The following is a 19,002-nucleotide window of genomic DNA, read 5'->3' as shown; positions in this document are numbered from 1 at the left end:
CCTGTCCTTATCCCAATTTTACTTGGGGTCGACGCAGCATGTCTTCTTCTTCCATACTTCTCTGTCGGACGTCATCTCACTAGTAACATTCTTTCTAACCATATCGTCTTTCACACAATCCATCCATCGTTTCTTGGGTCGTCCCCTACCTCTATATCCATCCACATCCATTCTCAAAACCTTTCTCACAACATGGTCCTATATATATAGTTTTTAATTTATATAAATTTATTTATAATACAAAACTATTGCACTTAAGTAGGTACTTATATCCACTTTAATTTTACTCCCAAATTTCCGATAACAGATTCGTCGAAATTCAGAACGCAATTGTTCAGTGTCGTGATCTGATCCACCAATCCCTCTCTAATCTCCAATCCATCATTTTTTTAACGAATTTATAATAAAGCAATTTTAGCATACTAGTAATTATCTTATCGCTTTTAAACTTTTTTAATATATTAGATGTGTTGTTTTAGTATTCAACAATAAATTAGTACATATAACATATTTTTTACACCAATACATTTTTTGGAGAAATTAATTTTTAAAGGATTAATTGATAATTCAACCCCTTAAAAAAAGCTTCTATAGAATAACGTTGAAATTAAAAATCTGAAAATAACATTATTCTTAAAAATAAAAATTGGTGCATCTGATATTTATAAAAAATCTAATAATAGAGGATGAAAATTTTGTATTTTTAGACGAAGTTTGTTATTTCTGTGTTCACAACCGCAGGAATTAAAGTGTTTTAAACAATACCTATTTATATGTTTTGAGTATTTCGTCTGGATACAAATATAAATATTGTACATTTTGTTCTTTTACAGATTCCTAAAAATTGTTTGTATTCCACAAAGTTTCAATAATGAATTGATAGTTATAATTTGGCCACAATTTTATATATATATCATATAACCTATGACAAAATAAAAAAATTTTATATAAAATATATAAATAACTTACTCAACATCATCTTTGTACACGTCGAAATCTGTGAACATCAGTTCAATTATCTGATGAGGTGCGGCTATGAAGGTGTAGAGGAGGCAGATGTCCCGTGGGTACGGCAGCGGATAGTCCGGACTACTGAATGTACCGCGTTCCTTTCCGTTTGTAGAAGTGAAGCGAATACAGGAACAACCTGATGAAATAATAAATTAAATTAAAAACTTTATTTAGTAACAGTATCAGCACCCTGTGGGAGAACAAGAGAGGGAGGGGGCTAGCTATTTGGCCTTTTTTATATAATATATAAACTATGGACCAATCAACGTGTGCGCAAAAATGTTATACTTGAAACCGTTACTAGGAAATAAGCGAACTCATGCTGACATTTATAATATTGGTTAGTATTGATTATTTCAGCTTACAGAGCCAAGATCATTTTTCACGCGTCGGAGTTGTGATTTAACGACGGATTGCTTCTTGAGACCATTCTACGCAGTCATGATTTTTATATATTTCTTTTCCTTTTTTTTCTAGGCATAATGTAAATTGATACTTGAAAATATCTATGAGACACGTATGGTCATAAAAGGTGGTCAATATTATTCTTATTTGCAGTATGGGCTGAAGTCTGTCAGTATAGCATTTACTGTTCAGAAGAACAGTAAATTCTTAATCATATTATCAATTACCAGACCAAACAGAATGATACAAATACATACAAAAACAGTCTGTAAATTTCCCACTGCTGGGCTTCTCCTCTCCGTTTGAGGAGAAGGTTTGGAGCATATTCCATCACGCTACACCAATGCGGGTTGGTGGATTGCGGGTTAGTGAAATTAGGTACATGCAGATTTCCTCACGATATTTTCCTTCACCGTCGTACACGAGATGAATTATAAACACAAATTTAGCACATGAAAATTCAGTGGTGCTTGCCTATGTTTGAACCCGCAATCATCGTGCATTAAGATGCACGCCTTCTAACCACTGGGCCATCTCGGCTACAAATACTTACCACTCTTTATTACTAAAAGCAATCATAAGCCTATGATATAAGTATATTTATATTCAAATAAGACAAATAAAACCGCAGATAGTCGCAATTATATATATATTTTTATATAGAATAATTATTAAAAATGTTCTTATTCTTAAAATCCACAAATTTTTCATTATTTCCTTGATCATTTCTTTACAAAAAAGCTTAAAACAAAAGAGGACCGAATTTTAACTCTCTTAAATATTTGAGTAACACCCGGGGCCTGGTACGAAATTAGAATCGTGGATAATAATTACTCGGCCAGAACCGTTGTATAATCGCAGCTTGAAGCTCGAGTCCGGAAATTGGGACGGCTTGACCACACCATCCGGCATCAGCCGACTGATATATAGTTAAATTGTGAATATGGTTCAACTTTATACACATTAATATTGATTGCCTGTGTCTGAAAATGTCATGGTTTTACCACAGTTCGGCCATTGATAAAGTGTTACGGAATGAAATGTAATTTAATTAATTTAAGGACTTATTTGTAATGAATCAATCTGAATAAAAACAGTTCCGTGATTTATGTTACATAGTTCAGTAACTAGTGACGTATTTTATTTAGTCATTCAGTCATTTATTAATTTATTTGGTCATACTAATGATATACACAAAAGCTGAATAGAAGGTTGGGTATCAATATTAATTATAAGTATTTTTTTTTTACATTAACAGTCTGTAAATTCCCCACTGCAGGGTTTAGGCCTCCTCTCCCTTTGAGGAGAAGGTTTGGAGCATATTCGACCACGCTGCTCCAATGCGGTTTAGTGGAATACACATGTGGCAGAATTTCGTTGAAGTTAGATACATGCAGGTTTCCTCACGACGTTTTCCTTGACCGCCGAGCACGAGATGAATTATAAACTCAAATTAAGGACATGAAAATTCAGTGGTACTTGCGTGAACCCGAAATCATCGGTTAAGATGCACGCATTCTAACCACTGTGCCATCTCGAACAATAGAATTCAGAACAATATTAAAGTACCCAAGATTGGTCAGTCAACTTATACAATGTTCTCGCTTATCAGCGTCGTACAATCAGCATATCTATACTAAGTAGTAATACTACGTAGGCTTTTACTTTTGTGTATTGGCATTTAGCAATAACGAGGCCATGAATTTCTAGAGAAGGAAGCTTCTAGCTTATAAAACTGTACATATTATGGTCCTGACTTCCGAATCAGGTCGACTAGGTCAACAAATTGTGAGTTTTTGTCTACCAAGAAATTTTAAGTAGTTTTTATTAGCCCGCAGTAAAATAGTTTTTTTTACATACTATAGAAAACATATAATACCTTTGCTCTTACAAGATCAGAGAGACCAGCTGTCTATCAGATCTTGATAGAGCAGTGGTCAATGGTTAATCTTGATAGATGAGTCTGGCTGGTGTTCTAAGCCAGCATTTTATATTACATAATTGTCACTATTTTTTCGTCGATATTTCGTAAGCAAATTGTAGTTAGTGATGCAGTTTACTACTTCAAGACAAGCGTTACATCATTCAAAATAAGTATTGTAATTATATAAATCCTTGCTGATTCCTAAATTATTCTTTTATTCGGCTATTCCCAGAGTAATTTAAAAACTATCTTAAGACAGATCTAAAGATAGTTAAAATTCAGAATGTTTATATAAATACTCTTTTCTAATAGCATTTTAATTTTCGCTTCAAGCAGTAAATGTCGTTTGGCACGAAGAACACATTTTCTGAAGGGCTTTCATAGAATAGCTGCCAACAAAGTTCATTGGATAAATTAAGATCAAGTACAAAAGAATGAGCTTCAATAGAATTAAATGGGTCGATGGAAATTATTACAAGTTCCTTCTAAGACAGGTTTATTTCGGAACATTAAGATAACATCTTAATTTTATGTAAAAATCCTATTGGAGTACCTGCACTTATATTATACGACCCAATAAAATTTAACCGCTGCATTAATAGTTACTATAGCTCGGAAGATATTTGATATACATTATGTTTAATTCGGATTATCTTTTTTTTATTTCTCCGGACGTTTTGATGGAAATAATTATCGTGGTAAAATTAATAAATGTAATAATTTTGTTATATTTCGAAAATATAAAATATCAGAAATTAATAGTGTTAATTAAATAGTTCTATCAAACGTCCAAAAATATTGTCATTCCATATTATAACTTTGTTATTTTATTGTATAGTATAATATAAATAAGTAACTTTTTCAAATTTCAAACTTGTAAAAATAAAAAAAATCAGCTGTGTTTATCCAAAGCCCAATAAATATATGAATGCATTAGTAATTAAAGCCGGGTCCAGCTATGAACCTTTTCGAACCCTCTCAACATCGCCCTTCAGTTTACTTCGTATCATATCATGACCGCATATCAAATTGTTCTGATCCTGTATCTCGTATCGTATCAGAGCGCATATCATGACTGCGTATTATTATCCGTTTCACAAATACTTTGATACGCGTCAGCGATACGGTTACGGGATACACATGGACCCCGCTTTAGAAAAATAAATTGGTTTCAAAATCAAACGACGAGCGAGAAATTATACTCATGAATTTTTTTTACAAATTAGGTATGAAAATTATGTGTTAAAAACTCACAATTTCACGATCAAATATTATTATAGAACTTTATATTGAAAATAACTTAATTAACTTGCTCATTGGGTCAGCTATAAACTTCGTACTTAATATAAACATTAAGATAGTTAACTTCCGCAATTCAGTAGCTTAAATTGCTGTTAATTGAAACTATTTGTCGGAAATTCTCTAGATTTACTTTGATCTTCTATTGTATTTAATAGTATAAGAGCTTAAATGGAGACGTAGAATTACGGAAAAGAACAACTTGTTTCAGTATATTTACGTCACAGACAAAAAAGTTATTTATATTTAAAAGCAATAAATATAATAGAATTAATAGAAAAATGTTATAATACATTTCGAGACGTCCTAAATTTGTCTTTCGAAAAATAAAGAAAATAATACGGCACAAAAGTAATTAAAAAAAAACTACAGTCAGAATATTGGAATGTTTTATAATTACGAAATGCGATTAAGTATATCGCAAGCAAATCGAAACGTAATCGTTGCCATTTAGACGTTTTAGTAAGTTTATTGATACGATCGTTGTATTTCTCACAGTTTCGACTCGATCGAATTATAGAATCGAGAACGTATCGTGACCGTTATAATTCGTAAAATTGGTCTCAGATTTCAGTAAAAGTTACTTTCATTAAAGAAATATTTTTTTAAATTATATCGCTTATCGACTAAATTTTCCTTTTAAATGTAAGTGAGCTAACGCAAAGGTAAGTAATAGTGAAAACGTGACTTAAATAATATGCTAATAATTTGTGTAAACGGCGTTACAAAAGCGCCTAATTTTATATATTTATTAAAAGTAAACCACTTTACGTCTAATTTATTATACTTTGTCGTTTTTTTATAATTCGAAATTACTAATGCCATAGATTTGAAATTTCTTGGTGGGCTTTGTGCAGCTGGTCTGGGTAGGTACCACCCACTCACCATATATTCTACCGCCAAACAGCACTTCTCAGTATTGTTGTGAGCCAGTGTAACTACAATCACAAGGGACGTCATATTATAGTTCCCGAGATTGGTGGCGCATTAGCGATGTAATGATAGGTCCACACGACACAGACTTGGCACAGACTTCTTACGAATTTTGTCTGTGCAACTTAGCAGCGCAGACAAAAGTCGGTGTATTGGAAAAGTCTAAACTTTTCAACCCCTACTTTTCACCTTCAAAGATGAAGTTCTTGGAACTCCTACATTCTCCGCCCTTGTCCAATTGACGGTCCCATTATACATAGAGTTACCGTTTAAATCATGGTTTTTTTTTTATTTAACAGTTTGACAGCTTATTCGCACCGAGGTTCGCAACGATACTGCTAAGAAAATTGTTTGAAAAACTCTGCATCCTCAAAACTAAAAGTAATGTTAAGTCCGTAGAGACATTTGGTCGATAGACTTTTTCTCAGACTTGTAAGTCTGTACAGATGTATTTACGACAAAAGTCTGTGCCAAGTCTGTGTCGTGTGGACCTACCATAAGGAATGATTAATATTTCTTACAGCATATAAACATAATAACATAATCAGCCTGTAAATTTCCCACTGCTGGGCTAAGGCCTACTCTCCCGTTGAGGAGAAGGTATGGAGCATATTCCACCACGCTGCTCCAATGCGGGTTGGTGGTTTCTTCCAGCACCATTGTCTATGGGCGATGGTGACCGCTTATCATCAGGTGCTTACCAATATCCACAGGCATATTTAACAAACGAATTACTAATTAAATAGACATTATTGTATCTTACTTCTCGGCAAATACTTAGTATATCATGGTTTCAATGTAGTTTGGTTACACATGAGATAGAATTCGTCATTGCGTACATGCGTCTTCCTAACGTATGGAACCTTCTCACACGTCGAGCACGAGATAAATACTAATGAAAACTTAGTGGTGCTTACTCAAACTTGAAATCAAAATCTTCGGTTAAGTGTTCTAGCCCCAGCTCACAGCTTCTATCTCAATTATTATACATGATTTAATAATTACGTTTACTTATAAATATGTTAGTCACCCTCATAATATATATATATAATAATTAAGGAGACATCCCTTCTGGGTGGTTAAGTAACGAGCACAATCTTAAGTTAAGCACGTATATAATTAATTCTGAGGATCATGTTGCTGTATCAAAGGGCGTTATTGTTAAGTTTCAGTCTTAATGACGGTTGTTTGGCAGGGAGTACCTAAACTGCTGAAGTTTTATCGTAAACTGCACCCATAAGGATTGAACGTGCTCTGTGATGTTGAAGGTCATGTTTCTTTTGATGATTTTAGTAAGTTTTAGTCTACGGCTATGAGAAAGAGACGCAAAGTGCACTCTTATTTTTTCCCTCATCATAGAGCAATACTGAGATAGTATTGTGACTGTACCAACTACGCAATGTCATATCTTGTAGATAGACAGCTAACTGACATTAATACTGCTCGCTTAGTATACGTTTATTTATATTGAAATTTATAGAAATTAGGTCAAAAATTAAGTACCTATATTTTTTAAATAATACGAATGACAATCATGTACAGAGGATTTTCCTTAAATATTGATAGTAACTCACCATCTCCTTTTTATTTGGATATTTTCATAAAATCATAGAAAAATCACATTACAGTATATTACTTGAGGACATTATTATTACTTTAGCACTGCAGGGATATATACAGTATTCATTTATTAAGAAAAAGCTATTACAGCTTAAGAGTTTGAGAATCTCTTCGGGATTTTTACACAGTTGGAGAAGTGGTATAAAATGTATGTCCACAGCAATATTAATAATTGTAAGCGAAACATTGGCAAACGTATAAATACGAGAAATGTAAGGAAATCCAATTTAAATTCATACAATCACTAGTTGAAAAATGGAAGGTTAAGGTTGGAGCTAAGGGATGTAGGAAGCTAGAACTACTGGATCATATAAAATTGGATATAGCGTAATTCCCATAATTCTAAAGTTTCTGTGACGTCAGATAGGTTACAGAATTTGAAAATTAAATCGGAAACAGAATATTTATGATATTTTCGGTTACAAAAAAAGAAGATGTCGATGTTGACATATACTAAAAACAAAATCAAAATATTGTTTATACAAGTAGGCTTATAAAAAAATCTTTAAAAATCGTCATGTTACAGTGTTCAATTAAATGTAAACCACCTAAGACATAAGAAACTCAGTAGTTACTCTTTTCCACCATTTTAAATACAGATTATCAACAAAGTACAATTGAATATATATCCTACCTGGAAATCAAAACTACGAAGTCCACGCTTTTTTATCATTAATATAATCTTAAATTGAGTAATAATATTTATCAAGATTTTTTTGCCGTGAGATTTTAATTAACAAACTTTAATTGCTTCATTCCCTAAGAACTTATTTCTGATAACCGAGTCTCGTTCACGCATACATATATATTACAAACGAATAGAAAGAATAGTCTCAATTTCTTAACAATCCAAAATCACGTTTTCTAAAATTTCCATCATTTCCGAACACGTGATAAAGTGTTAATTAGGTAGGTACTGAAGTTAGAAGCTTTTTAATGAAAAAACTCGGAGCTAGGTACCGCCCGCGTTGATTTAGTTTGAAACTTCGTCAGTCCTTAATTATTTGCTATCACGGTCGTCGACAAGATCAAAAGTTTATTACAAATTTACTAAAATATTTTTTTTACTGTTGTTAAGATTTAACTTTTTAGTACACATTTAAGAATCTTCAAAAATGCGAAATGATGTCCACGTGTAAATGTAATATGGGTAAATTAGGTAAATATTAAAATCTTATTAATAACTTGCTGTTACCGACAAACTTAATTCAACATAAATTTAATGTTAGTTATATCTTACTAGAGCATAGATGCGAAAGTAATTTTGTCCGTCTGTCTGTCTGTATGTCTATTGCTCTTCACGGCCAAACCACTGAACCGAATTTTATATCTACGAAGCGAGTTTGAACTCCAAGGAAGAACATAGACTACTTTTTGTGCCTAATTATTGACAACCAACTCCTAAAAAGCGAGCAAAACCGCGTGAGACAACTAGTTTTAAAACATAATCCACTTTTTGTAATATCTATCTAGCAGAGATTGAAGAACAAATATAGGCAAAAAACAATAATTATTTTCATAAACGGAGGATATAAAAAAATAATATTTGTTTTCACAAAAAACAGCGTAAATAAACAGTGTCGTATAGTGTTGTAATAATTTTAAAATATTTAAATGTTGCATATTTTATTTAAAATAATATCGTGTGATCATTTTGAAACATAAATTTTCATCACAAGCTAGTTAATATACACATCGTTTTAAAAGCATATTAAAATATAACGCTTTATATAAAACGTGCACTTTAATGTAAATTACTATTTTATTTATTTATTTATATATATATATACATCACTATATTACTCGAAGCTGATATTCAGAACGTGATTACGACAGTTGCAAATAGGTCGTAAAGTCGAACAAACAAAAAACTTTTATTAATTTAAGGGAGTTAGACTTGAGATGACGGAACTGTTTGACTGATCAGTATAAAATATCGCTCGTTGATTTTTTTTTTCATGGTGGTATTTTTACATTTTTCAATTGATTAAAACTCACCACCAGATAGCGTTAAACCATGGTCACCTCTATACCGTTATCACTGACTACCTCATTTTTCTTGTGGCTTGATATACAGGTCACAGATGCCGAGGTTCTGTATTCAAACCCGGTGGGGCCGATAAAAAGTTATCGGGTATTTGTATAGAAAAATTCTCGGTACTAGTCCGGTGTCTGACAGTTGGAAGTGAGTACATTCCCATGCCTCGAAAAACACTTAAAGTCGTTGACACTGCTTGAACTCGTTCCGGTAGTGTTGGATTTGCCTATGTCATAATGTTAACATTTAGAATATAAAATTATATTCAGTAGGTCTTCCTGATTATTAGAATATTGTGAAATTCAAGACAACTGTTTTATAAATTATCTTAGATTATACAGCATTCATTATGAGATGCTGAGCCTAACAATTTATCATTCTTTAAATAACAGAGATTATTTAGTTAGAGATCCTAAAATATATTAATTCGACAGTTATTCTAATAATGTAACATTGAGTAAATTATATTTCAATTGACGAATTCAGCGAATTGTTCTGTCATTTGTATTTTAAAGATAAATGCTTATATCGATAAGATGATTTGGTTAAAGTATAAACTTGATATATTTAAGAAAATATTTGATATTTTAACTAAGAACAGCAAATTAACACTTCGTGAATTACTTACAGATGGGAGACGTGAGACATACAGACATTTGTATTTTATTGTAATTGTAATTATGTAATACGTATGTGTAAGATATAATTTATGGAACAAGAATGCACGTGTGATATGAAATTTCACCTCTTATATCTTCCTGTGTTTTCATCGTCGTTACTTGAAACATTTGTGCAATTTTGCTTCATAAAGTTGGAAAGCACGAAATGAGAAAAATAATAATTGCCTACGGATTCCATACAGTAACTAAATGTCTGACTTTTACACGATCAAAATCAATATTGAGACGATTTTGTATGAAAGTCAGATTATTCCTTTGGTAAATAAGTAACTACGTAACATTTGCAATATTATATCTGTATGTATTAGTCGACGAATAGTAATTTAAAATATTTCCTTTCTTAAAAACATATCAAAAATCAAAACAAGAACGGTAAAAGTATAAAACAAAATTGCTTTTATTTTTGTAAAACCCGTCAAATGATTTTAAATAAATTGACGTATATATTAAATATTTCATACAAATTGAAAATAAATAAATAAGAATATAAATTTAAATTATTAAAATCTTAGTTTTTTTCTACAGACAGAAAGAACAGCAAAGATGTGCAATGTATGTCTTTAAATACAAATTAAATTATTACCAGAAAGTAATTATTTTTGCTATCATTCCTGTTAATAGGTTTATATTTATTCGCACAATGAAACTAACGCATTTCGTGCTATTCCTTTGATAATGAACTATAGAAATATTTTACTCAATAAGATAAACGAGCAAAAATTTAAATGTTCTAAAATGTAAATTCATGTTCATTAAATGCAAAATGGTAAAAAAAAAAGTTTAAAAAGCGGTTGGCGCAGGATGATAAAGAAGTCATTGCAGTCGCTCCCCGAAGGATAAAAATTACCGTGAAAGCCCGCAGAGTTACCATAAAACCAAGCACGCTTAATAATTTTGCGCGAACTCATTTAATTTACATAGAGTAAGATGGGGAAAATGCATTCGAACTTTTCCACCGATAACTTATCATATAGAAATATTATAGAATTATTGCATAACCATCTATAGATAAGCCTAAATAAGTCAATAGTAAAAGCTGATTCATTTGAAATACCAAAAAATATTTGCAATTTTATTAACAGAAATTTTTAATTCTTTTTGAAATCTGTCACCAATGTGAAAAGTGTCACAAACTCGAGATGAATCAAAGGAGAACTGGACTCGGTTGTATGAAAACAATAATTGAAAAAATGTCCTTTAAAAAAAAAATCCTAATTTTCTTTCGCCAGTTCTTCTCAGCCCCGAGGAGTTAATTTCCGAACCAGTGATAGATTTTTGAATATCGATAAGCAATTGTAACATTATATATCGAATAAATATTTTAGCCTTTGAATTTTAATTTGGTTCAAGTAAAGTTCAAGTTTTATCGAAGGTTAAACTGCAGTACGTTGTTATTGGGTTAAAATTCCCAAGCACTTTACTTAAATCGTCAATGAACCGCCATTTAAACGTCAATAGTGCTATAATTCATGAGCTTACATCGCTAGATGTAAAAATAGCATGTTCCATCTTATCAGCCTGGACTAATGTCGTCACCACTTCCACGAGCATTACCTTTGAGAGGAAAAATGGTATATAAGTAATTCCTCCAAACAGCATTTTTATAATTCTCTCATTTAAAATAGCCAGCAATGATCTTAACGGCCCATATTAAACTATGAGACGATTAAACATAAAAATAACAATAGTACCAACATTAAAAAACAACCTGATAAATATATTCTTTTTTCAAAATATTATCCAGTTATAAATTTATAATTTTAATTTTAATTTTATTTTTATTTATGGAAACCGTCTTCAAACTTATTTAAATTTAAAATTTCATTCTCCAAAATTAAATCAAATTATTCAATTTAAATATATTCATCCAATGAATTATTTCGGCTCAAGGCACAGAGTAAAATTTTAAAGGTAAATACATTATAGAAGAGTTGAAAATAATTTTGTATTTTGTAATGTTAGCGTCTGATTTAAATATTGTTACATAAAAGTAACCTTAGATACTTTATACTCTTGATTTATATAATGAAATAAAAAAGACATTGCTTAAAATATATTTTAAATTTTAAATTAAAATATATTATTAGTTTATATTACTTCATACAAATCTTGAAAAGTTTATTTTATATCGAGTTCTAATCGTTTGATACTAATTTCTATTCGCAATTAAAAATAATATTGAATTAGATATTGGGTTAGACAACACTTGTATCTGATTGCGTTTATACAAGCCTACAATAAAAAAATAAAATCTACGTTCTATTAATTCTGAATATATAATGCACATGAATTAAAAATTATACCAGCTCTGACATAAACCTTAATAATAACAAGAGCTACATTAAAGCGATGTTTCACGTACACTAAAATTGTAAACTTTTCTTTATATATTTTCAATAAACCGTACATATTCTACCGCGTAATATATCTTATTAATATATTGATTACTATTTAACTTTAGCGGTAGAATACAGATAAGTAAGGTATTAGACTTCCACGTAGCCATTACTCTAGTGAAAGCATTTTCTATTGAAATATAAACAATTTAGATAAAAGATAAAACGGTTTTTGTCAGAAAAATATTTTCGAATTATCATTCAATAGAAATCTATCCGAAATCGAAGTTCATTAAGTTTGGACTCTAGGCTGCAGTTGAGCAGTTGAATCTAAACGCAGACTTAACTTAAACAATCCTATAATCCTTCCCGCCAAATGGTCGATCAAGAGTTGTATCATAATCTACACAATAGGTTAATCACATTGTAATTGTCATCTAATATACAGTATTCCTTAATTGCAATCGAATAACACTCTAATAATTAATCGTTAGCACACAACTATACAACATTATCATTATTAATAGTCCGACAATGTTCTACTGGGAAAATACTAAGCCTATTAAATATTATACCAACGTAATTATATGTGTGTCAGATTTTATATGTAGTATTACTTAAATAAACTGAAAAAGTATATATTTCTTTCTGGGGTGGTGCTACTACTACTATACATTACATATACATATGCAGGTTTCCTCACGATGTTTTCCTTCACCGCCGAGCACGAGATGAATTATAAACATAAATTAAGCACATGAAATTCAGTGGTGCTTGCCTGGGTTTGAACCCGAAATCATCGGTTAAGATGCACGCGTTCTAACCACTGGGCCATCTCGGCTCTCTACTACTACTATAAATATATTTTTTTCTAGGTTTCCAGGTTAATAGTTAATAGATCTTGCATGTCTATTGGCCAAGGTTATCATTTACCTGATAGCCATTTGCATCCTTTTATTCTACCTAAAGTATCAATAAGCTATTTAAACTTTAAAACTACTTAACATTCTGATCCTTTATATGAATAAGTAAATAAATAAATATATATATACAACCATATAAGCACAAAAAAACTACTATTACAACTAGACGAATATACATTTTTTTTAAATAGTAAATTAACGTAAAAATGACGCCTATTTTCTCGATACCACGTGACCAGAACACGTTAATCTAAACAAAATAGTTTTTATGCTTCATATGATTTTTTTATAATTCATTATGTGGTGAGCTGCGAAGGAAACCGTCAGGTAACTTGCATGTGTTCGATTAATTAAATTCTGCCACATGTGTACCCACTAACCGACACCGAAGCAGAGAGGGGGTATACGATACAAACCATTTCCTCAAGCGTAAAGTCCTTGGTCAGCAAAGGGGCATTAATATGCTGCTTCCCTTACTACATTTACTTACTCGGGTTAACAGCCTGCCCTTCATCAACAACGTGCATTGATAAATGAAGCAACACCAGCAATGTCGCCGATAACTGAAACAAAAAATAAATCATTTATTTAGTACTCAACAAAATTTAGATCAAATAAATAGTGACGTTTTTATCGATAAATTGACAATCAATAAAAAAAAATGATCTTAGTCTATATCTATACTTTTGTTTGATTTGAAATAGTAAATAAATAAACGCTTCACGCATAAACTCCTATAATATGTTTATATAACTATAACATATATAAAAATACGTACACTATAATATGGGCTAGATAAATATTTATGACTTACGAGCATGGAACCCGTTACATATTTACACTGTAGTGAATTATTACGTGTTCATTGCGTCAATGAATCATTGAATTAAATATTGCCCTACTGAAATGTGGTCAGGTTAAATGAGGTTTTGTAATGAAAATCAATAAATGTGTGCTTGAAAAAAAGGGTGCCATTAACTTTAATGGCTTATTTACTTACGTACATATAAAGGCAGTATTATGTAAGAGTTTAGATATAATATTCTGACGCTAAAAAAAAAACAAAAAGTAGTCAAAAGACATAACGTTCTTTTGGCAGAATTCAGACCAAGGAGTTCAATCTTAAAAACTTATAAAAAAATTAACACAGGATATATAATTATTGACCTCATATCAAGCATGTACCTAAAAAAAAATGTTTACTCTATTAAGTCCGACTATATTATGTTATTTAATATTCTATATCCGATATGATAGAACAGAAATCGACACAGGCCCAACTTTATATATTTTTAGAAGCACGTGAATGCAAAAACCGTCAACATATTAACAAAATTCAGAAGTATATTAATACAGGCTTATTGTACTGTACACAATTATATAAATTATTTAACAATACGTTGATCTTCACATAAGATACATAAATATAATTGCATAATATGATTATTAACATGTATATTTTTATTCATTAAAAATAATATTGTTAGTTTTACTTTAAAATTAACTTTGTATTAAAGTACCCGTAAGAAACCTATTCAAATAAAGCTTATTTAGGTTTTAAATTAATAAAACATTACTTGAAGTCAAAAATAATCCCTTTCCGATTATTACAATAGAACAAAAAGCTTTGAATAATAACTATTCGGATTGATTGAACAGAATATCTTTCCGAATATTTTTCGAACAATGGGTGTTGACATCCGTAATTAAATTGTGACATAATACATAAATTTAAATGTAACGCTATATTTAAATCGCTCTATTCATTCCTTAAATTAATTCACATATAATTTTATGTAATATTTATTATCTAGTTACTAACCATGCCAATAATTTAGATGTATATAGATAATTATATATTATTGGTAATTTAAAATGAGACGTAAAGTCACCTTGACTGGCAAGAACTTGAGTGGTGCAGCTCGGAGTAATTGTAATTGCTAATAATTAACGAACAACATTGCTTTAATTAAAATGAAAGCTAAAATAAATAAACAGAACGAATTGTCTTCGAAATGTCGCATTCATTTAAGTGGAGACAGAAACCAAGATTCGGCTAATATCTGTGAGAAACGTTTAAAGTTAACAGCAAAATGTTCTGAATATAAGTTTTTATAATGTCTTAAATATACACATTTTGTGTTATCATAAAAACAATTTAAATAAGCTTTCATTGGTTTACCGTTTTCTATTCAATATCTAAATAGCCTTTCAAGTTGAAGGTAAGGTACTAAAATTATCAGATAATGATTTCATCTATAATTTGGAAATTTAGTCTAAATTATAAAACTAATATTAACACGACGACGATGTTCGAATTTAAAAAGAGACTAAGAATACTGAATAATTGTTTTGGTGTTTTTTTGAATCATAGTTATTATTATTAAAGAAATTTGCTCAATAAATTTATTATCATTTAATTATATTTGTATATACCTCATTATAATCACTAAAAATAAAAATAAATGTATTTAACAAAAACTATCTTGATAAAAAACCATACACAAGCTAAGACAATATTCGTAGAAAATTCATATAATATTAAAATTATCTTACATTTAGTTTTTTCCGCATAAAGATTGGCAAAGGAATAAATTACAGGTCAAGAACGATAGAAACTTAAGGGTACGTTAAGTATTTACAAGCGGGGTACATTTTAACTCGTTTTTCCTTTCCGAAGTTTGTTCTAAGCAAACAACAAAAATGTGTGGCCAATGTACAGTTGAATCCAGCATCGTTGCCGAGGTAAATTTTATTTTGTAGTAAACAAACCGTGAACTTTATTTTATCCACATTCGTTTGCAGTTAAAAATGTGAGGGCCACAAATTTCGACGGTATTACCTGTACGGTTTTAGCCACGGACCGTGTCCGTGCATTTTCGGAGATTTGGTTTACCGTATTAAAATTTCATTTTCAGTGAATCGTTACTTTTTTTAACAAAATGTATTTGATGATGTTAGTTTATATGCATAATCGTTCACTACGTTAATTATAATATACGTAAGAATATGCTTGAAAAATATTCTTTAGAATTACATTATTTACGAAGCGTTAAATTATTTTGAAGATGATTCAAATATTATTAGAATGCCACAATAATCATGTTTATAATTTTAACTAAACTTTTAAATACAAAAGGTATATTATCAATATAACTCCTTTATTATTGTTTTCTTAATCATTGCAATTTCATACTGTGATAGAGATCGCTAGTTCGAACACTACGCATAAACTATCTCGCTTAGGCCAGACGGGTGTAGTTTTGTTGTGTTTTTCTAATGTCGTAGCACAAAATTGTACATAATTATAGAATAGAAATATTATTAAAAGCTATCTGGAAACCGGCTGTCTTGGTACGGGCATGTTATGCGGAGGAATGAGGACCATGTTGTGAGAAAGGTTTTGAAAATGGATGTGGATGGATATAGAGGTAGGGGACGACCCAAGAAACGATGGATGGATTGTGTGAAAGACGATATGGTTAGAAAGAATGTTACTAGTGAAATGACGTCCGACAGAGAAGTATGGAAGAAGAAGACATGCTGCGCCGACCCCAAGTAGAGTTGGGATAAGGGCAGGAGGATGATGATTAATATATTTATATTATTATGAAAATTTTTCGTATTTATAATAAAAAGAGTGAAATGAAACTTTAATTGGCACTTTAATTGGAATGGCACTTTGCCATCGTCGTATTATGTAACTTCTTTATTAACACTTATTCAATTTTATATAAAAAAATGTGGGATCAGTTCAAAGTGCAACCGACCTCGTCGTCACAAAATAGACGAACAAAACTTTTTATTTATCAAGTCCTACAATTTCCGTTAATTGATGGCAAAAGAACGTTTTTATAATATTAAAAAAATATTTCAAAGACCCTATATAGACCTTTTTACGAGGAAAATATTTAAATTGATTTCTTGTTTGTACAAGTCAATAGTATTTTTATTGTATAGAGGTGAGTATTATTCATCTGTAAGTAGTTGTAAAAGCGTACTTAGATTAAACAATATCATTTTTTTATATTACTACCCGATGCTAAGTGCTTACCACCTATAGACATTGTAGCACTAAGAAATATTAACCTTACTTAAATATGGTTTGGACATTAAATATGCTGTTGCATACGGTGGTACCTAATCGCTATTTAAAAAGTTCTTCTCTTCAAACGTAACTCCTCTTTTTAACATATATACTTAGAGTTCAAAAATGTATTCTCAATCGACATGCGTTGACCTATATATCGTGGCATCTGCTACTAAGAATGACTAAACAACAGTCAACCAATAGAGTTAATCCTAAGAAGTTGCAAGTCATTGTAATCTCCAATCCAAATTGTATCTCGAGAGCTGAGTATACAAAGTTTTATTTATATTAGTACCTTATAGCACATCGATAAAAATCTTATCATATCAAAGAAATCGGTAACCATTACAGCACCTGCAGTATTTCTTAACTTCTTCTTTTCACTGAAATATCTCTTTTATAATTTAATCCGATATATTTCTTTGAGACGAAGAAGTTTGTATTTATTAAAGATGGCAGCAAGAAATTGCATTCCTCTAAAAATCTGAATAATTTTCAGCTATTCTCTACAGAACATAGGAGAAAATACTTTATAAAGTACAGGCAATATATATGGATGGATGGCTCCAGACGTTTGATAGAATTAGACGATATATCTATCTTTAAATTTAAACACTGATAAAATATCATTTTAAACAAAATACCAAATTTATATTGCTATAAAAAATATTATTGTATCATAACTTCGCACAAATCTGTTCTGTTACAAGGAACTTTGGTAATAACAGAGCCATATTCCGTATCGTAAATAGCTGAATGATAGAACATAAACGAGCATTGCTTTGGACTTTCAATTCACCAATGAAGATTTGATATACAGTCATAAAAAAACTTGAATGTTCGTATTGTATAATATATAAAAGACGTGTGTGTTTCCGTTGAATTATGGCGTAATTCAAGAGAAACATATCCGCAAGATTCTAAACAGTAACATTATTAGCATTGTATATCGATTAAAGCTGATGATAGTTAAATATTAATAGATTAGGGATGTTTCTCTATACATAGATTATTTATTTTATTTCTATGTCAATATTAAAATTAACAGTTACAACATAAAACAGTCAATGTTCTTTCTTAGGCTTCACACGATAAAGTTAGAGAAGATTTTTTTTTGTTTTAAACACAATTAAGTACATTGATAAAACAATTAAAATAAGATAAAAAAATTAAGACAGAAGATAAATAAACTTGGAGTTAATATTCCTTGCTTTTTTGTCCTGCATATTTTTTTAAAGTTTTTTTCTTTAGTTCATATCATCTAATGTATTATGTACATTTTAAGATTTCGCGTCTATGAGTGGAGTAGTTTACTTGGTGGTAGGGCTTTGTACAAGCTCTAAAGCTTTCTACAAGTTATACATTGTAATACGTAGATAGTTGACTGGGTTATCTCGTTTGACATAAAAAGGAGAAGTGACCACTACTTTGTCATTTCATATACTTATTTATATAGTAAATAATTCAAAGATTTCATTTACAAATTTGTTGTGCCAACACTCCGAACTACAGCTACTGAGATTTTTTTCACAGAAAACCGCAATAACTTTTTATCGGTCCGACTCGGTAAAAAAACTAGAAAAACTACTTTCCAACTAAGTCACGTCTATATAACTGAACAATAATAATGTTACTAACAAAAGACGACAATACGACGACGACCTAATTATGAGAAATATATATCGCCGCGAATATTATTTAGCTGATAAGGTTAATTTTATTATACTCTTAAAAATTATTGTA

General features: G+C 30.5%; 2 protein-coding genes across 2 annotated transcripts in view; both read right to left on the bottom strand.

Moving 5' to 3' along the window:
• Nucleotides 1-19,002, bottom strand: part of LOC113392893 (NADP-dependent malic enzyme) — a 200,994-nt gene that overhangs the window by 2,721 nt on the left and 179,271 nt on the right. The gene's annotated exons all lie outside the window — the stretch shown is intronic.
• Sol1 overlaps nt 1-19,002 on the bottom strand; it is a 224,370-nt gene that overhangs the window by 194,330 nt on the left and 11,038 nt on the right. Inside the window, exons 2-3 of the mRNA XM_026629750.2 lie at nt 13,660-13,732; nt 970-1,147 (exon numbers count right to left, since the gene is read on the bottom strand). Coding sequence (XP_026485535.1) covers nt 970-1,147; nt 13,660-13,732 — 251 coding nt within the window. The remainder of the gene's footprint in view (nt 1-969; nt 1,148-13,659; nt 13,733-19,002) is intronic.

Source organism: Vanessa tameamea, chromosome 12 (assembly GCF_037043105.1).
Source record: "Vanessa tameamea isolate UH-Manoa-2023 chromosome 12, ilVanTame1 primary haplotype, whole genome shotgun sequence".
NCBI lineage: Eukaryota > Metazoa > Arthropoda > Insecta > Lepidoptera > Nymphalidae > Vanessa > Vanessa tameamea.
Note: the sequence above shows the minus strand (reverse complement) of the source record. Positions and strands in the feature narration are given on the sequence as shown.